The sequence below is a fragment of the Pinus tabuliformis genome, chromosome 7, assembly GCF_031772625.1.
Source record: "Pinus tabuliformis cultivar Carrire ecotype Pingquan chromosome 7, CPIR1, whole genome shotgun sequence".
Taxonomy (NCBI): Eukaryota; Viridiplantae; Streptophyta; class Pinopsida; order Pinales; family Pinaceae; genus Pinus; species Pinus tabuliformis.
In genome coordinates this window covers 932,993,891-933,015,598 of record NC_142293.1, presented here as the reverse complement: position 1 = coordinate 933,015,598, position 21,708 = coordinate 932,993,891, and the positions used below count along the sequence as shown (strand labels likewise).

Sequence of the window (21,708 nt, the reverse complement as noted above, 5' to 3'; positions counted from 1 at the left end):
AAATGGAATTTTCAAAGATGCTTTTACTCATGGGTTCAAGGTTGGAAATTTGTATCAAGTTGCAAGGTGGTCCATTGGGGATCATGTCAAATGACATAACTCATCTATAGCAGCAGAGGTCTACTTATTATAGGACCCTACCCATTGTGAGTCAGATGGTGACTGGGATGCCTGAATTCGAAAGGAGCATGAAGGTACATGTCTGAGATGTACCAAAGGAAAATCTTACAAGGGGACCATTCCCCTCATGTAGCAGGTCCACAGGTTTGGAACAACCTGAGGGGTTGAGATTCATGATCGGGAATCTCATGTATGCAGGTGGAAGAAATCCGTCTATGGCTTGAAGCAAAACACCTCGGGCATAGTATGAGAGGATTGATAACTGCCTGATGAAGCTGAGATTCACTAGGAGTGAAGCTGATCCAAACCTTTGCCTGAAGGTTGATGATAGACCTTTTGAGGATGACCCTTTCATTTGCAGAAGTAAGAGGGAGTTGGATTCCGGATTTGGAATGGCAAACTACAAGCCCATGATTATCTCGATGGAGCTTAACTTTCATAAGATACGAGGTGGTAATGCCGGACCAGATTTGGGAAATGCCTCTGAGTTTCATAAACTCATTCGCATTGATGTTCTTGGTGAACTTCCGTCCAGACATATGTTTTGCAGTTAGCATGATGAGCTCATATATGGTTGAGCCTCACTAGCTTGATGCCAAGAATCTTCTGAGATATCTTTGGGGCATAATCACTCATGGATTGAGATACACTGCTAGAAATTTGAAGCTGCATGATTATCTGAATGTTGACTGGGCAGGCAGTGTGGAGGATCACAAGAGCACTTTTGAGTGTTGGTTCTCTTTGGGTTTTGCTTCGATATCCTGGATGAGAAGAAAGCAGAAGACGGTTGCTTTGAGCATCGCTGAGACTGAATACGTAGCTACTAGTATGATCTCGTGTGAAGCTGCCTGGTTGTGGAAGATCTTCAGTGAGCTGTTTGTACACATGATGGATACCACCGTGATCTTCTGTGTCAACCAGGGGGGATTCGATTGTTGGGGGATTCAATTGTTGAGGAATTCCGTATTCTATGATTGCTCCAGCATATAGACATCAGATACTACCTTATCTAGGATATGGTACATCGATGAGCGAGGAGGCGCCATCGCATTGAGATTGATGTACAGGTCGCAGACAATCTATTGAAGCCCCGGGGAAAGTTCAAATTTGTGACTTTCTCAAACGACTTGGAGTCGTTGAGAGACCCTCTTATGAGGGTCCTGCATGATGCATACATTGAGCTCTGGGACCTTCGGGGGGCTTGGGGTACTTCTTGGAGCAACAAGCGACCATAAGGCAACTCACCCTCCCCTAATGGTGCGCTGTGTACAGGGTGAATGGTTCAACCTTCCCCTGTGATACCCCATGGAAACTTATGGACATGTTGAGTGGTTCTCCTGTCGAGGCATCCTACCCCTGCAGTCTGGGACTCATGGGAAGTACCTCTCATCTGGCCAATGAGTAGGGAAATGGGGTTAGGGACCATAGTAGTACTATTGATGGATGCATCGTTGTATCTACCGTACTCCCTATGCTAGGATGACCTCCATTGATCTGGGATTAGTATGAGTGGTTTGAGACACTCTCTTGTGATATTGATCTGGGATCAATGGAACCGAATTCGGGCCAGTAAGAGTGACATAACTCACTCTCTTCATATGGAACTGACTTCGGGTCAGTAGAGAATGGTATGAGACATTCTCGATCAATTCTTCTTCTTCATGGTTCAACAAAGCAGCGGAGTGCAGGGCACTGATGGCAAAGATAGTACAGTCGGATAGATGGATCAGCGGACGGAGTTCTCCCTAGTTGAGAGGGAGTGTTAAAATTGGCAACTAGGGCGAAACTCCATGTGGGTCATCTTATTTATGGCAGCGGATATTTTTCTTGGATCCCTCGTTTAGAGGTGTAGGATTGATCTAAAGATCATCCGATTTTGATAAGTATTCATGGAGTTATGAATTTATTTGTGTTATAAGACAATTCGTTAAGGTCGGCAAACAACCAAGTAAACCCCAAATGTGCTCAACGTTTTAGTATAAAAGGAGATTACTTGAGAGTCATTTCACACACACTTCTCTCTTGATTTCTCTCCACTCGCTTTGGGTTTTATTGGAAGAGAAATCTAGGAGAGAAAGCCCTAGACGTTGGAGGAAAGAAGCCTAAGCATGGAGGCCATAATGCAGTCCTAGCACCCTAGCCTATGATAGCTCTACGCACAACCTAGAGGACGCAGTCATGAAGGGATGCCCTAATCCTCCACGTTGTCCTAGCTGCAGTCAAGATAAAGATATAAGCTGTCGTAAACATACCAATGGTGCCCTAGCCATAGGCCTATGGTGCCCTAGACGTAGGCCTAATGCTGCTGAAAAAGGAGGACTGTTTTAAGGGTTAAAACTAGGCACCGAGCTGCTGGAAGGAGGTCGAGGTTACTTGCTGGGTAGGCCGAGTTGGAGACCTCTATTACAAATCTGTTTGAGCACTGTTTTGTGGACATGATACTTGTATGGTGGTGGTCGTAAGCTACAAAAGTATGGGCTTGTGTAGGGTGAATTGAGGGCTCAAATATGCCCAGAACAACAACGTGCTAGGGGAGGTGTCTCATGAGGGTGTGCCGTAGTTTTCCTGAGGGCTGTTCAAGGACTGTGTGAGGAGTTTAGGGCTGCCCTAGTGCCCTAACCAGAACAGCCACGAACAACAATATACAAACATATTTGGAGTAGCATTTGTATGGTGTGTTGGTAGCTAGATACATGGGATAACAAGATCACTTCGTGGAGAAAGCAATAGGACAACAATCAATGACATGGTGCACAAGGCTACAATGGGACAACAACAATAGCATAGTGCTGCAATCTCATTAGGACAACAACAAGGTACATCATGCCAAATGGGATAGCTAGGCAATGGTGCTTGTTGGAGCATAGAAAATGGGACAACAGTATGCCAAACTTGGAATGACAATATCACTAATAGTGGGACAACAATATGCCACATGGGATAACAATGGCCAGCATGGTGCAACGATGGCACATGGGACAACTGTGGCAGCATGGTGCAACAATGACACATGGGACATCAGTGGCAGCATAAGGTGCAACAATATATGTGTTCAACAGTATATGTGTGCAACATGGTTATGAGGTCCAACATAGTAATGATGAGTGCAGCATGGTGCAACACAATGAGGTGCATCATGATGATGAAGAGCAACACAATGATAAGTGCCACATGGTGATGGAGTCACCTGGGAGAATCAATTGAAGCAGCTTGTCTTCAACTGAGTTCAACTACCTCATGTATCATCTACTTAGAGATGATCTATGCTCTTATTTAGATAAGTCAAAGTGTTGATCTTTGTTGTATATGTACTATCTCTGTCTCTGTGCTGAACTATTGAAGAACATATAAGAAGAATTGATCAAGGGTTCCCCACATTGGGGTTTGTCCCTGGCTAGCACCACATCTTGTGTCCTCTTGTCTGGGCTTGTCTTCTGCGATCTATGTTTATTTTCTATCTGCAATTTACTTTAATGCTGATGTGATTTCTAATCTGGAAAAGATATTGAGCTAATTGTGAAAATTGAAATAAATTGCTCTAAGCATAGAACATACCTAAAATTAACAGAAATAGTAGTTGTCGATCCGCAAATGAAGAAAATAAGAGGAGCATGATTGTTGAATGAAACGCTAGTAGCAATACTGCAGAGATGAGAGGCGGAGGTGGTGACAAGATGAGAGAGAACATACCCTTGGAGGAGGGGTTTCATCTAGATACATTCTAGCTGGTTGAGCATGAGGCTAATGGCACGCAGGAGGAGCACAAGGGCACACCTAGTGTGATGCAGGAGTCACCACTGTTGGAGTTTCCTTTGGTAGCCCCAGTAGACAGATTGGAGGAGGCAGTTGAGCACACATCCATTTATGAGGTATCCATTGATGAGACATACCGGTCTATGACAGAGCTTGAGAAGGACAACCACCTATTGTTGACTGATGAGCATGTCTTGCATGTTGGGTTGTCTATGGAGGAGCAGTTGGAGGCTCATGTGGAGCCCATGATGGAGGAGGATGTGCAACCATCCTTTGGGTTAGCCATTGTTGAGGGGTAGCTTAGAGACCACATGTTGGGATCACAACACAATTCGCTTCAAAGGTGCACTGACAGGATCTACAACGTTATCAACCCACCCCTACGCGTTGGATTGAGAGAGGCGAGTTGTCTAGACATATCAAAGGGGATGACCAGGTTAGCAACATTATTGGGTCACCTTTTCCCATTGGAGAGAGGGAGATGGAGCTACCTAGTCAGATCTCATGTGTTGACCTGGATAGCGGGATGAGACGATCGGAGTTGCACAAGGTACACCATTCGTATGTCAGGGTTGTTCTATGTGTGGGAGTTCGTGCATTCGATCCCTCTCTTGGGGTTGGATGGCGAGAGATTCTGAGTTGGTACCTGGTGGATTGGACTGGACTCATGGAGATGGTCATAGTCTAGAGTAAAGCTTAGTGGGAGCTCTTAGACACTAAGGGCACTGGAGGCCCAGGTGAGCATTGGGATCCATGTGGAGCTCCCTATCTGATATTAGACATGTGGGATGGCTACGACATTGATGAGGTAGTCGACCCAGTGACTGATCACATACATTCCCTAGGGGAATTCCTGTCGGCATTAGTGGATAGACGGTTTGTCAGCAGGCTCCATGGATTGTATTGGGATGTTGGTTGCGCATGGGGTTGCAAGATGATTAACATTCTCTAGCAGGAGCTGGTGGGAGGAGGTGGCATGGGTAGGCCACTGGACCAAGCATTGTATGGGGACCATGTTCTCCCATTGGGGTATTGGGAACAAGAGTCGTCGAGGATCAACGCAACAGAGATATCCCGTCTAGCAGGTGTTTAGTTAGGTTGCTCAGGATTACCAGGGTAGATGAGGAGGTGTAGATCACTTCGTGGTAGGTGTACTAGCAATTTGGTGGTTGCATGGTCACATACGGGATTCCCTATGGTACATGGGGGCATAACATTGAGCGTTGGTATCCAGGGGTGCATGGAATTGTGCCACGAAGATTAGTACTATGCAGAGGATTGTAGGAGTACGTACTTGTGTGCAGCCGAGCAAGATGATGCACAACAGGTTGTCAGAGTGTCGTTGCCAGAGAGATATCTTGACGAGGGCATCAGGCACACCATTGGGTTTGACACACTCAGATTTGGAGAGCGAGTTGATCACAGCGCTAACCATGAGCTTCCATTTATCACTCTCCATCATTGCACATTGACACAGGGGACTTGGATATCATCTCGTGATGCTCTCATCACAAGCAACATGTTAATTTTAGATAACAATTTTATGTTATATGCTTTAGCACAATTTACTTCAATGTTTCTTATCAGCCCAATGACAATTTCGAAATATCTTCAGTAGCAATCAGATTAACTTATACACATTGATAGTAAATGCAGATAGAACATAAAAACATATGCAAAAGGCAAGCCAGGACAAGAGGACACAAGATGTGGCGGGTTCCAGGGACAAACCCCAATGTGGGGAAACCATTTGATCAAATCTTCTTATTATTCTTCAATAATTTAGTAGAGAGAGAGTACGAATATCATAAATACATGCACAAAACAGATTTGCCAAATCAACAATCAATTCAACGCTAACCAGAAAGTCAACGGTGGTTAAAGCTGCCCCAAAACGTCCAGCAATCAGCATGGTCAACAACAAAAGAATGCGACCTCAAAAGATGGTCAAAGTCAACCCAAAACAAGCTTGGTCAACCCAGTGAACGCCTACTGTAATTCTACGGTCAGACCAGAAAGTCAACGCAGCAGTGAACTTCATCAAACAATCCCCAATCACCTTGAAATTTGAGCCAAAGAATGTGGCCTGCAGAAATCAAAATTCTACCCCCAAAACAAAAGTCAATGTTGGTCAAATACTGCTGGTCAATGCATGCCCTAGTCCTGAAATTTTCGGCCTCCAAAACTAGTCCAAAAATTTGCCTTCCTTCCACACGTGCGAAGAAGAGAGTCTCCAAGTTGTACAAACCAATCAAGAGAGGAGAGAGAAGATGATGTGATGAGATGAGTGATGTCCAAATGAGTGAAGGGTTACTCCTATTTATACAATTTGTTGACAGTGAGGAGACACATCCATTAGGCTTCATGAGCCTACATTTGATTGAGGCCAACCGTGATAATTTGACCATGAGAAAAAATAAATTCAAAATTCCATTTCTACTTGTCGGAATGAGATGATATTTATATCAAAATTGTACCTCTTTGAAAGAGGAATCCAATGCAATAGTCATCTCCATCATATGAGCTATCCTAAGGTGGAAGTTGGCCCTAGTTGCCAATTTTAACACTCCCTCTCAAGTCTCAACTAGGGAGAATTCCACCTGTCAATCCATCTAACATCATCATGCCAACCTGTCATCCTGTACCATCCTACCATAACTGCCCTGTTGTGCTTTTCCGAACCATGAATTAATAATGAAGAATACGTGATCGAGAGTGAGTCATAAGATCACACCACTCTCCACTGACAAAACTCAGTCCTTGATCCCAGATCAAGTTGTTGAACACCATGCATCCTAGTCATAGGGAGTATGGCAGTACACGATGCGTCCATTAGTAGTGCTATGGTCCCTAACCATCTTTTCCCAACTCATTGGCCAGATGAGAGGTAATTCCCATGAGTCAGACTCTATGGGTAGGATGTGTGCCAGGGCATCAACAGGAGAAGGTGAACCACTCATCCTATGTATATGTCAATCATAAGGGAAGGTGAACCACTCACCCTACATGCATGTGTCTGGGTAGGGGAAGGTGAAGCACTCACCCTGCACACATGTCAACCATAATGGGGTATCACAGGGGAAGGTGAACCACTCATCATGTATTCAGCGCACCACTAGGGGATGGTGAGCCACTCACCTTGTAGCCAGTGCACCACTAGGGGAAGGTGAACCACTCACCCTATGGTCGCTCATAGCTAGCTCCAAGAAGTACCCCAAGCCCCCAGGAGCTCCCAGAGCTCTGTGTCCAACTCATATGGGACCCTCATAGGAGGGTCGTTCCACGATTCCAAGTCTCTCTCGGAAGGTTAATAATTTGACCTTCCCCAAAGGCTTCGTGAGAATGTCTGCAACCTGCTCATCTATCCTGATGTGTTGGAGCCTAAATGCTCCCCGTTGTACCATATCCTGGATAAAGTGGTACCTGATATCAATGTGCTTGGAGTGGTCGTGGAACAAGGGATTCTCTGATAGATGAATCCCACTTTGGTTGTTGCAGAAGATCACAGTGGTATCTAGCATGTGCTCAAATAGCTCACTGAAGAGCTTCCTCAACCAAACTGCTTCACAACAGGCCATACTCACAGTAATGTATTCGGCCTCGATGATGCATAGTGCAACCAATATTTGCTTCCTACTCATCCAAGATATAGAAGCAGACCCTAAAGAGAAGCAACACCCAGACGTGCTCTTACGATCCACGACACTGCTAGCCTAGTCAAGATCTGTATATCCATGTAGCCTCAAATTCCTGACAGTGTATCTCAGTCCATAGTGGATTGTTCCCCAGAGATATCTCAAGAGATTCTTGGCAGCAATCCAATGAGTGTGATGTGGCTTGACCACATATTGACTCAACGTGTTCACAACGAAGCATATGTTAGAACGGGAGTTCACCAAAAATATCAGGCCCCCTACAAGTTGAGGATACTCGGTAGGGTTCACCAATACGGACCCAACAACACTTCCAGAGTGCTTCTTAAAGTTGAGTTCCATTGGATTAGTCATGAACTTGCAGTCCACCATCCCACATCTCTCAAGTAGCTTCACAATATATTTTCCTTGAGAAAGGAAAATCTCACCTGGCTTTTGCTAGACTTCCAATCGTAGGAAATAATGCATCAGTCCTAGGTCCTTCATTTCGAACTCAGAAGCCAACGCCCTCTTGTAGTGATGAATGAGAGGGTCATCACCTGTCAAAAAGAGATCATCCACATAAAGGACCAGAATGAGAGGTCTGTCTTTTTCAACCTTGAAGTATAGGTTCGGATCAACATCGCTCCTTGTAAATCCTAGCTTCATAAGATAGCTATCGATCCTCTCATACCAAGCCTTAGGGGCTTGCTTCAACCCATAGAGGGTTTTCTTCAACTTGCATACATGTGTCTCACGATCTTGAACCTCGAACCCCTCAAGTTGTTCCACATACACTTCCTCCTTAAGCGAACCATGCAAGAAGGCAGTTTTGACATCCATCTGGTGTAGGTTCCATCCTTGCAAGGCAACAAGGTCTATGATCGAACGGATGGTAGTGTATCGGGCAGCCGGTGTAAATATCTCATCATAGTCTACTCCTTCCTTTTGAGAGAAGCCTCGAGCTACAAATTTGGCCTTGAATTTCTCAGCACTCCCATCAACTCCATGTTTGATCTTGTAGAGCCATTTCGAAGTGACCACAGACTTGTCCTTGGGTCTAGGAACCACATCCCAGACATCATTCTTCATGATCGACTCATATTCCTTGTTCATCGCATCCTTCCAAACCTGTTGCTTCACAACTTCTTCGAATGTACAAGGCTCAGATTGTACAATGGTACTCATGGCAGCTAAGTACCCTTGGTACCTATTCGACTTCTTGCTTTCACAAAATGTCCCTCTTGGTGCAATATGTTTCTCAGCATCTTCAAGAGTATCTTTGAGCCACAAAGGCATTTTTCTTGAAGTAGAGGGCTCACCAGGAGGTGGATCAATGGGATCCATTGGACCTTCCACATCGGGCATCGATTCATCAAACGAAGGTTCATCTTGCTTTTCTGCATCAACATCATTATTGTCCTTCCTAGGAATAGGAAGATCTCGGATCTTTCTAAGAGAAAAATATTCATCGAAAGTGACATCATGAATTAATTCACTTCCCTTTGGCCAGGCACAGATTCTATATGCCTTCGAATTTTCACTGTAGCCCACAAACATTCCTTTCTTCCTGGATGCAGCTAGTTTGTTTCTTTTCTCTTTTGGCACATGAAAATATACAGGAGAGCCAAAAATTCTAAAATGAGAAACATCAGGTTTCTTACCAGTTAAAACTTCTTCGGGTGTCTTGAAGTCCAAAGCTTGATGTGAGCATCGATTTTGGACGTACACAACGGTGTTGGCAACTTCTCCCCATAAGAACATTGGAAGACCTTGATCATGAAGCATAGCACGAGTGGCTTCTATGATAGTATGATTCTTCCTTTCGGCAACACCATTTTGTTTAGGAGTATATGCGGTAGTGGTCTCCCTCTTAATGCCAGCTTCTCTACAATAGTCTTTGAATTCATTTGTCTCATATTCGGTCCCATTATTGGTCCTCAATATTTTGATCTTCTTCCTTGTTTGATTCTCGACCAAGGCTTTGAAGGAGCGGAACCATTTGAATACTTCATCCTTCTTCTTTAAGAAATAGATCCATGTTTTGCGAGAGAAGTCATCCACAAAAATAGCATAATACAAATATCCACCCAAAGATGTCAGGGGCAACATACCTGAAAGATCAGAATGGACTAATGGAAGAATATTGGTGGTTTGAGTTTCACTTGAGAGGAATGATCCCCTTGTATGTTTTCCAACTTCACATCCCTGACAAACACCTTTATGATTTAAGTTGAATTCGGGCATCCCTATGACCATCTTCCTTACATTTGGTAAGGCTTTGAAATGAAGGCGAGCAAATCTTCGGTGCCATAATTCAGATTGGAGGGAAGTATCACAAGTCATTTCTCCCAACGGATTTCCTCCAAGCTGATAGAGACCTTCAACCCTGAATCCAAGAGTGAATGCATCTCTTGGGTTCCTTTGCCAAACATGAACCTTCCCATCAATGAATGTCACCTTAAAACCTTTGTCTTCCATCGCAGAGATAGAAACCAAATTATTTTTTAGATCAGGCACGTATAGCACTTCTTGCAAATGAAGAGTTTGACCTTGATTTAAGTGGAGAGTAATTGTCCCAATTCCTCTTATGGGATAAGTGGCATTATCCCCAAGTATAATCTCCATATGTGTCTTCTTTTCAACCAAGTTTGAGAGGGCTTCCTTGTACCCAGTGAAGTGCCTTGAGGCACCACTATCAATCAACCAATGGTCCAATGTATTCGGAGGAGAGGCTGTGGAGAGGGAAGAAATAAGATAAAATTCTTTTTGCTTTACAACATTAGCTTCATCATACCTGGAGTTTCTCGACTTCTTGGGAGGACGACCACTTCCATTTCAAGCAGCGGGAGCATTCCTCTTTCCTTTGTTATTGAACCTGTTGTTCCTTTGATTGCCATTGCCTTTGAAGTTGTTTTTATTGTTGTCATCATCTCTTGGAGTATCCTTCTTGTGAGGACACTCTCTAACGAAGTGGCCAAACCTGTTACAATTGAAGCACCTTCCTTTTCTTCCTTCTTTGAATCTCGACTTGAACCCTTGTCCTTGATTCCTTGGACCAACATTGTTCCTTCTCTTAGAATGAGCGGAGAAGGCGTTAGGATTGTTTCCATTTTAGGGCTTGTCTCTTTCTATCATCCTTATTTCTTCTTGAGTGCATCTAGCCAATAGTTCATCAAATCCCGGAATCTTGTCATTGTTGAGAATGGTAGTGTTGAACACATCCCAATCTCTTGTAAGGCCGCCAAGTGCAATAAGAGAGAGCTCCCGGTCACCATTGACTTCTCGAATAGATAGGAGATCATTCTTGATCTCGGTAATCCTCATGAAGTAGGATTGAATGGATTCTCCTCTATCCATTTGGTTGGTTGGACTCTCTGCTTCGTGGTGAGTGGGATCAGGATGGGAGATGACCCAACTCACCCTTGGTTTGACATGTGGGGGAGCGTAGAGGCCTTGATCGCCTGGCAAGGGTGGTTTTCTTTGTTATCGCTATGGATCAGGGTGAGTGTTGGATGGGTAGGAGGTGACGTCATGGAGGTGTTTGGTCCAGATTCGTTGAGACTCCATAGATGTTTTTCCATCAGGTCCCAGGAGAGGTGGATACAACTTGAGCACGAGGGGCAGACTGTCATGATCAGAGTTGCACAACGACAACATAGTGGCACCCTTTTAGACTAGCATGGGATTCGAGCATCATAGGACTTGGCAGTACAACTACCCTTGGGGATGAGCTGATTTCTACAGGGGAAGATCATTTAGATCTTCCATTGGGCTTTGGTGACTCACTGATGACATGGGGGATTTCATTAGCATGGCAGGTGGGCTAGTAGAATGATATCAGGAGATGCTCATGTGCGCGAGACGCTATCTCTACAGGTTGAAGAGTCAGTTATCGATTCCTACCGCAACAAACTGATTATATTTCACCTACTTCTTAAATTAATTGAACAAGTTACTTGCAGTTTTCTATGACAAACACTGAAATACATACACTACAACCAACACCAAAATAAAACTGCGGAAACTAAATACAACACAGGAGAGAAATAAACATCACACACATCCACATAGTTATTTTTGGACGAACGTACTCGGGAAAACCCAATGCGGGAAAACTGGTGTGACAACTGAGGGTTTTGTTATTATTCAGTAGTTTTTCTTAATACAATCTCTGGATGCCTTGTTGGCTATCCGATACAAAGAATATCACTGATAGAAGAATAGTGAGAAGTACCTCACACTATCACAGGCGATCTGACTGATCCAGCCACAAAATGGTTTGTCCCTTGCTGCCTCTGCGCTGCCACTACGTCAGCCCAGCGTCACAACGTCTAGGGATAACGTGAATCCCTTTGCTGATCGATTTGCCTCCCAGGAACTTCAATTTTTGCCTCCCGATCTCACACCCCGACTTCCAACTTTTGAAGTCGATCCTTCTAGCAAAATTACGGACCTCCTCAAGGCTCTGCGCTGCCTCTGCGTGGCCTCTATGCTGCCTCTTCCGGATCTCTCTCCACCTTCTTTGTTGAGTATTCTCGGATCAGGAGAAATCTCCAACTAGAACTATCCTTGTCCCTCACTGCAAAAGATAACTTCGAATTCCTCTTCTGACAACCGCTATGCTTCAGAAATTCTATCTTTTGATCTCTCCACTCGATGTGTTTTCCAAATGCCTCTCAAGCCTCCTCTTATAATACTTCTGTTGAGAACCAACGACCCATATTAGATCCTAATCAATGGCTCAGATCATTTTGGCTTGATCCTCGTCTTCTTCTAGAAGTTTCACCCACAATTAGATTAATACCCTTTAATTATTTTAATTGCCTAAGTTTAGACTTAGGCACCCATTAAAAATAATTAATTAATTAATAAAACTGTCTCTAGGTGGAATTTCCCAAAACAATTTCTAATTGTTGTGGAAGACATTTGTCCTAACCTCCCTGCAAATTTTGAGGCTAAGAGCACATTTGATGCTACCAGAAATCAACATACAGGGATTGGGTGGTATCTTCGAGAATATACTCCTGGAGTGCATGGGATGGTCTACATAGTAGGACAACTTCACGAGGAATTGGGCATGGTGCCACATTATCATGATCCCCTGCTCATTGATGGTATACAGGGGACTTCTGATACTTATACCAGGCAGGATAGTGGGTGGAGCAAAGGGGAGCTTAAGGTGGGGCAGGATGGCTTGGGATCTTGGTATTGAGGGATTCTTTCATGTCAGGACAGTGCAGAGGTCAGGGACGAATCAATGGCACATCTGGGACCCTAGCACATTTTTGCAGTGACAATGCAGCTCAACAACTAGGGAGAGCATTTTTCGCCAGTTGCTTGAGGACAAGCAACGTTTTGGCAGGGAGGATTGTGATATTCCCACTTAGCAATATTGCTAAGGGAAATATCAATCTTGCCCAATTTTGTCTTATTTCATGTTTGCATATAGGAGATGTCGGCTCAGAGGTCCCACATGAATTTTGGGATTAAATGGGAGCCCAAACATTACGAATGAAGGGAAATATTGCGGCTTTAGTGGTGCGTGGGGGCCAACCCATGGAGAATTACGACCCACATTTGGAAGACACTCTCATTGGAGCGAAGTTGGTGGGGAAAGTCGAGCTGGGCCCACATGGGCATCTTGGAGGCTCTTTGATAAATAGAGAAAGAGACACTCATTTTGGTCATTCGTTCATCTAATCAGAAATTGTGTCTCTGACATAGCACGCTTGAGCTGAAGCCAAGTCTGTTGTGCTGTTTAGCACACGAGTGTCTCCGAGCAGAAATCTCAACCCTTGCTTTAGTGGACTTTGAGTACCAGCCCAAGGAGGGAATCCTAACTATACCAGTTCGTACCAGCAGTAGGGAGTGTGAGTTCGTGGAGAGAATCGACAACAACAATACAAAGACTATGCAACTCTTGGAGGAGGCACGCTTGGAGGTTGTGGAGTGAAGGGAGTTAGGGGTTGAAACTTGAGGTGGAGTCCGGGGAAGTGTTGTTGGGGCTTTTCCAACATTTTGGCAGAGTAGAAAATGCAACATTTGCTATAGGTTACATCTTCTGCTTGTGGAGGAGGGCCAAGCATTTGGGGGTCAATTTTGGAGCGTCAAAACTAGGACAAACCCTTTCTGGGTTTATTGAGGAGAGGCCAAGATTAATTTGACAAAATTTTCTGGGCAGACTTGAGGGGTCAAACAGGGTCCCCATCTCAGCCAATAGCTAGAGGAGCTAGGGGAAAATTGGGCCAAATTTCCAAGGTCAACATTTGGCTTTTTTGTGGGTTATTGGTGGAGAGCCCGAGGTTAATTTCCCGGAATTTTTTGAGCATCCGAGGAGGCCCTAGCAGCAGTATTTTGCAGCTAGCAACATACTTTCTAGGTAGCTTTAGCGTTAAGCCAGGAGATAGCAGCAACATATTTGAGAGGGATTTCTTATTGTTCATTTGGGCTCAGCTAGCTTGCCTTGAGAAAGCCTAGGTGCACTCTTTCCAACACCACATTGTACCCTCTTATTTATTAATAAAATGGTTTAGATGAATGCAGTTCATGGAGATTCCTGTTTGTTAAATGTGCTGTAAATTTTTGCATGTGTTTCTGCTATGTTTTCTTTGTTTATCATTGTATATTTTCATTAGGAATATTACAGTTATGAAGGGGCATGTGCTAGACTTGAGGGGCCTCACATCTAGATTTTGCATACATTTACTTGGGTCTATTACTAGTTTTGACTCTTGAGCATTGTTACCCACCACCTTGTGGGTGATATACCCAGGAGAAATCTTCTCCATGATGAGCCTCAAACGGTGGTCAGCAGCCCCTTGATGCCTCCTACTAGCTCGTTGTGCCATTTCTTTGCTACTTGAGCCAGCCATGTGGTCCCTCACCCACCTGTATTGATCGTATGTTTGAAGGTGGGCCTCCCGAATCTAAAGGTATGTCTTGTCATTTAGTAACTGAGTATTGGGTTTACTTGTCATGGATACTTATGGGTATGGGTTGATGGTGGGATTTGGCGGAAAGTGTGGGCTTAGTTTGTGCTCTTGTCCCCTTGATCTCTTTTGGTTGTTATCCTTGGATCTTAGTCTTGTGGGATCTCCTTTATTGACCATTTGGTTCGAGGGTGGTACTACTTGAGAAACCTCAATTTTGGGTGCATGGTCCCATTTCTTTATCTGCACATATCACTCCCTTTCCACTCACTATACCCCCATTCATCTTTTCTCCCACCTGGGTCCACATAGGGCTAGCCTCCCTATCATTTTGCCACCACCTTGGGTTAGACCTAGAATGATGCCTCAGAGGTTGAAACAATTAAAAGAATAAGTGAAAAGCATAAAGCCTGGGCTTGGGATTTGCATGTATCTTGTGGACTACTTTCTAGGTTTGGAGGTTGGTTATGAAGCATTCTCCTAGGAGAAATATTTTATTGTCATATCTCTCATGCACCTTGGAGGGTGCACCTTGTGAGCTCTTATAAGTGGACCCTTGAGCACATTCTCCTATATTGAAAAGTATTTTATTATATTTTGTATGCATCCATTCATGGAAGACGAATTCTATCTGGACCCATTCAACGTTTGACTTGGTATATTACCTATTTCTGGATGGCGCATCCTCCCTTGGAGGTTCTTGTTGCATATCATTGCCTATTTTTGGATAAGATCAACCTCTCTTGAGGAGGCTAGCATCTACATGCCTTGATATTGTCAACCATGGATCTAACTATTCCAGGATTTTATAATTTTTTCACTTGTCATCTAGTTAGTTAGAAGGATAAGACATTTCATTGTATGAGAGATTGAACTCACTATATTTAAAGAGACGTTTCTCTCCATTTCAAAGGGATTTGGAAATTACAGGATTGTGAAGAAGTAAAAGAATGATGAAAATTGTAGGATCTTGGAGATGATGTTGAGCTATTGATATAGTTTGTTGTATGGTTATGTTATGTTTCTCTATTGTTGCTTGTATGTTATAGAATTCTTTTGTTATCATACTTATGTGAAGGCTTAATAATGAATACAATACTCATTTAGGAATAAACAATGTGAGGAGAGTCTCCCTCTCGTTTATTCACTGTTTTATTTCTGCACTTGTTTTCCATATTTCTATCAAACTAAGTTGCAGATTTGGAAATACATTTCAGCCATAAAATATCTCCTTCACTTTTATATTGGTGAGCGGCACCCTTGGCCCTCCAAGACTTGAATCTATAGCTTATTTTCAGCAAACACTTTGGGGTAAATTGCATTAAACTAATTGCTTTGACCTTAAGTACACACCCAAATGATGGATGCATGAAACAAGTTCTTTCATCCAAGAAGTTGAATGCGGTAAAACCTTTTTCAACCACATAGCCTACCTCAAAGTAATTTATTGTAACCCATGTTACATGAAACAGGGACTTTTTTTGGAAGCGAAGCGTTGGAATCATCATTTTCCAAAAATATAGGAAGCCAAGCGTCTACCATATATATATATTTTTTATATTTTTTTGCATTTATATTTAAAAAAACATCCAAAATACCAGATTAGTTGTAGAAGATATGAAAACATGCATATTTGTACATAAATCAAGATAGATATGGCATCCATTGTACATCAATGATTAATTATTCGAGCATCAACCATCTAGATGCACCAACCATCTAGAATCTAGATTCTTCTCTTGTCTAGCCTTTGCCTCTACCTGGATTGTCTAGGGATATTAGTCAACATTGCCCAATTTTGATCAAACTACCTAATCCAAGCCTTAAAATATGGTAGAGAAAGATTAACATGCTTGATCAGTGATTTTGACTTGATTGAAAGGTAATTTTTTGCTAAGGCCATAACAAAGGATTTCAACAATTAACACCACCAACACTAAGTTACATATAGGGGTTGGTGCTCTTGATTAAATGCAAATCACATACCCTCATCCATGATATAATCTAATGAAACGCCACAATCCCATTGATCCTAAATTCCTGAAAAGTGTTAAGTCTGCTGAATTTCGAATAGGATATGAAATTCTATCTTATCCATATGAAGTCCGATGAGGCTGGAACCACTCTCAAACATCCTGAGTCATTTCATGGTAATGTTAAAAATTTCAGTAAATTAAGAATTTAACATTACCATGAGGTAGCATCTAAGGAGCATCAAGGGAGCACCTTGGGAGTGTTCAGGAAGCCCCAACCCAACTTAATTCAAAGAAAAAATAAAAAAATATATTTAGAAATTGGTCCCCCCGTGGAACTGGCCGTCTCCCTTTGGATCTGCTCACGATCCGTGGCCAAACCTCTACAGATCGGATCTGTGGCCAAACCTCCATGGATCCAGGGCAGATCCTTTTCCAGATCCATGGATCTGGAATCTGGAACTGTGGATCGGGCTTGCACGGTTCTGGATTCCCAAGAATCGCCTGAAAACAATGGAATTGCAGATCCGATTTTGGATCTGCTGTTCCGCCGGAGGATCACCCAAGGATCCATACGGGACATGGTTCTGGCTTTGGATCCTTGGGGCGGGAGGATCGCGTAACACTGATTGTGACACACTATTCCTTTCATTCATTCAATGTTTCATGACTCCATTAGCCCTTAGATTAATAGACATTAGTCCTAGATCATCCCATTTGCTTGTTCCCCTCATTTCCCTTTCATTTTTTTTTCCATGCTCACTTTTCCATTTCCACTACCACATACCATTTCTGCAACCATCTTGTTTTAACAAGCCTTACTCTTCATTTTTCACCTTAAGCCGCCACTCCATAGCCTTGTTAATCGTATCCTTATGGAAGCCCCTGTTAAGTTGGAGAAGAGGCAACCAAAAGGGAGAGGAAGAGCTACTGTGGTGACAGTGGTTAGCTTTCCTGAGTTGCAAAAGACTAATGCCTTTTCGTGCTTGGAATTTTACAATATGGGTGATAGATTTTGTTGTAACAAGGAGTTAGTACCTTGAAGTTGATGAAGCAAACCCATCATATCTTCCTTGGCCTGGATTTTGTTTTTGAAGTACTACCAGGATGACTTCAGTTATTGGTTTAGTGTTTTGGAATCAACCTTGCTATTCATGCCCTCTTGAAGTTTGAGGTAACCAAGCACATAATCTCGCCTTGTCCCATTCTTTATTTGTGAATATTAAAGAGGAAACTGTGCTGTGTGTGGTTGAGTTGCTTTCTAGTTCAATTTTCTTAATATTTCTCGGATATTTCTATGGAATTCTTTTTCTGAAATTGGAACCATTATAATAAACCTGTAATATGAAAGCTTTCTGTCTTTCCAGCTTCAGAAAATTTAGCATGATGAACTTATTGCCAAATAAAATCGGCAGGCCTATATCACTTACCTAACAAACATGTGTGTGAAATTGTGTCTGTGCATGAATGCATGTGTGAGCAATACAACTAATGGTGACAGTGAAATGTGCAGATTTAGTGGAACCAATTCCAACAGTGTTGCAAGATGTCATCAATCGCTTATTACAATGGCAAATAATACCTGAAAATACAAGGCCAAATTCTTGTATCATAAATTTCTTTAATGAGGTGATGTATTGATATCCATGTGATGATGGATTTTATATTACAAGATTAAAGTGCTGAAATATGCCATGACAGCAAGAACAACATCTTTTATAAATGGTGTTTCAATATTTCAAGAATATTGTTCAAACATTGTAACATTCCTCATTAATATTTGCTTGTTTGCTGGATATAAGATTGTTTGACACCCAGGTCAAATTCTTATGCAGGGTGATCATTCACAGCCTCATATCAGTCCACCTCATTTTGCTCGTCCTTTCTGGACAATATCATTACTTTCAGAGTGCACCATGGTGTTTGGACGAGCAATAACAATAAATCATCCTGGTGATTATAAAGGACCTTTAAAACTTTCTCTGCCTTCAGGGTATGTGCTATTCGTCTATCATTGCAGAAATATTTTGTTTATGGAATTCAATTTACATTCATGTGATTACTTAGTTGTATGATGTATCCCACTTTGTGCCTAAGTGGAGTTTGCATATACCTGTATTTAGAATATAGAGATTGGAAGCTATTCAAGCTCAATTGCCTCTGACAAATGAAGGACAGATATGGAGTTGGATTGCAAGAAGAAGAGGGAATAACAGTTACCCTGCAAGGCTAAAAATAATATAGTGTCAAACAGGTGTCAAGTCAATAACTATAAAAAAGAAACAATGGTTGCCGAAGAATTGTGCACAAATGTGAGGAAAACAAATAGGATTTTAGTCATGACTACAATTTCACTCACACAACAGTAGATATCACATATAAGGTCATGATGAGTATGGCAAAGCATTTCACCTTTCTTCACACGTCTCTGACAGGAGATGTGGCTACAAAGGCATTGGTATTTCTCTGCAAGGTAATGACATAAGGACCAAGATTAACGAAGTTGTCATTTTTTTTGCTGTCCTTGTGGACTTAGTAGTCAGCATATTGGAGCTGAACCTTGTGCACCTCATGTTCATATAGGTTGGACTGCCTCAGTTTTTTTCTCTCCTTTTCCTGATGTACCAGTTCTGTCCCAGTCCCTATTAACTATGCAGATTAAAGTTTTCTTGAAATTTTGAAGTACCTCAAAATTTTGTCTTCACACAACTAGATAATCCCTTTTATTCAATTTTCTGTGGGTGAAATAGTGTTTGTACCTGTCTTCGCAGGACTGAGATATTCTCATTACCAAGCTCATTCTTTTCAAAATCCAAAACATTAAAAAATTTCTAAAAAATCCTAAAAATTAAAAAATTTTAAAAATCTAAAAATCCAAATTTAGAAAAAAAATCTAAAATTCTCTGTTAACGAAGGAATTAAATCGAAGGAATTCACGCATTCATATTAAAATTTTTAATGTGGTCTATGGCCCATTAAAGTTTTAATTTATTAATCCTTTGATTCGTTTTACTTCCGTCACATTAAAAGAAAGATTTTGATTTTTTCAGTTACTATTAAAGTTATTGCCTAAGGAATAATTAAAATTAAAATTTGAAGTTCCTTAGTGTTATTTGGTGATTAAATGCATTTTTTATATTTCTCTGTTGTCAAGTGCGATTAATGTTTCAAAATTTATATTGGCGATAGGAAAAAGTTAATTAATTCTAGATCTGGGCCATTAAGTGAAAATTATTTTAAATCTAGAATCTCTTGCATGTTAAAGTTTTGGGCATTTACATTAATTGTTCATGATCGTCGCTTTGCCACATCTATAAGTTTTCTCTGGATGACTTGTTATTACTTAGTCTATGGTTAATTCAATATAAAAGGCACTGGTCTGTAGTCATTTATATCTTGTAATTGTGTCTTATCTTAATCCATCTGTCGTAATTGACCAAGACTTGCTTTAAATTCATCAAGTTGTTCATCATTAAAATCTCCTAGAGCCCGTGTTCCACAAGCTTTCTCATCCATTTACCCTAGGGACTACCCCCTTGACTTGCCTAGGAGAGAGTCTAAACAGAGTGAGTAAGGATCAAGAGTGATAGCCCTTACTCTGATCATTGTCGTGGTGCCTAGACACTTTGTGCAACAACATTTTTTGGCGTTGTTGCCGGGGATCAATTTATTAGGCCTTGGCTCTATGACATTTCCGCATCATTCTTCTCATTTCTCATCTTTTCATTTGAGTCGGTAACGACAACATTTTTTTGGCGCCGTTGCCGGGGACGAATTTATTGGGCCTTGGCTTTACGACATTCATCTCTCATCTTTCTATCATTCATTTTAGTCAGCGACACAACATTTCCTGGCGTCATTTGATCTTTTCATCGCCTTATCTTTCATCATCTCATTAATCGTTTCATCTGCACTTTTAGCACTTGGACATTTCAGTTCGTTTCTTGTTTGAGTGGCGACTCCACTTATTCATCCATTATTTCTTAGACAAGAAGCCCTCCCTTATATCCAATTGTTTTTGCCTTTTGGATCCTAGAGCTAGATTCATGTTCAAGTGGCGACTCCACTTCTTTCATTTCTTACAAGAATTTCTACTAGAAGCTCGCTTCTTATTGATCTCTTGATTTTCTTGAGCAGGGGTCTCTCTCTAGCATCCATTTGGTCCCTCTTTATCCCTTCAAGCAAGTCATCATAGATGATTCATTTACCCCGTGTCATTTTACTGATTTTTCCATGATATACCGAAAGAGGCCATTCATAAATTTCCTTTGTTCTCGAGTGGTGATTCAGTCGCTGTTAGAAAGATTCTGCGCAGGGTTGCTCATACAATAATCAAATATTGTAGTTCTCCCAAGTATAATCATGAAGATGTCAAAATGCGTCTATTTGCCTTTCTTTAGAGGGTGATGCTTTGAATTGGTTTAATAACTGTCCTAAAGATTCTTTCGCTTCTTTACAAGACATCATCAATTCTTTTTACAGATAGATATGGTAATCAAGGTAGCTCGCCTTGTGCCCCTAACATTATGCAACAAAATGAGAGTGATATTGTAAGGATCTAGCTGTCAATGAAAGATTTCAAGACAGTTCTCCATATCATAACGTGCCATCTACTTGTATCGTTGCAGGACGAATCCATGATAGTGGAAGAACATGAACAAGTTATCAAATCAGTGTCGACAATGAAAAGGAGAATGATAAGCATCTTATAGAAGAACTAAAGCAGTTGGTTAAAGACATGCAGTTCAGTCAAACACAACTGGTAAAAAATATGGAGCTTAATCAAGAAAAAATTATAACTTATTATGTCAAGGATATGAGAAATTTGTACACTCAACTGGAAAAACGTGATGAGGAGATGGAAATCATGAAAATTAAACACTCTGATCACGTAGCCACTGTAGTAGAAAAGTGTGCTCAGAATATGGAGGATATGAGGACTGACATGTAGAGTCAGCATGCTAAGGAAATGGAAACCGTGAAAGCTAATCATGACAGGGAGATTAATTCTATGCAAAGCAAGTTATTAGCTTTAGAGGAAAATATGACGATCATGGAATTTAATCATTCAAAACACGTGACTGCCATGGAAACAAGTTATCAAGAAGAAATAAGTTCGATTCAGAACATATTGTCAACTATGGATGAATAAATGACCATCATGAGATTCAATTATAATAATCAGTTAGCTATCATACAAGCAAATCATGAGAGAGAGATAAACTCTATGCAACATTGCTTGATGACCATAAAAGCAGATAATGACAAAGTAATAAAAAATATGGAAGCTGGTTAGAT

The 21,708-nt window shown here is 41.7% G+C and overlaps 1 protein-coding gene across 4 annotated transcripts in view; it reads left to right on the top strand.

The window, feature by feature from the left end:
* LOC149250703 (uncharacterized) overlaps positions 1-21,708 on the top strand; it is a 213,601-nt gene that overhangs the window by 131,606 nt on the left and 60,287 nt on the right. For all 4 annotated transcript variants that reach the window (XM_089459198.1, XM_089459199.1, XM_089459200.1 and 1 more), the window contains 2 exons: positions 17,924-18,039; positions 18,246-18,403. In XM_089459198.1, coding sequence (XP_089315324.1) covers positions 17,924-18,039; positions 18,246-18,403 — 274 coding nt within the window. The remainder of the gene's footprint in view (positions 1-17,923; positions 18,040-18,245; positions 18,404-21,708) is intronic.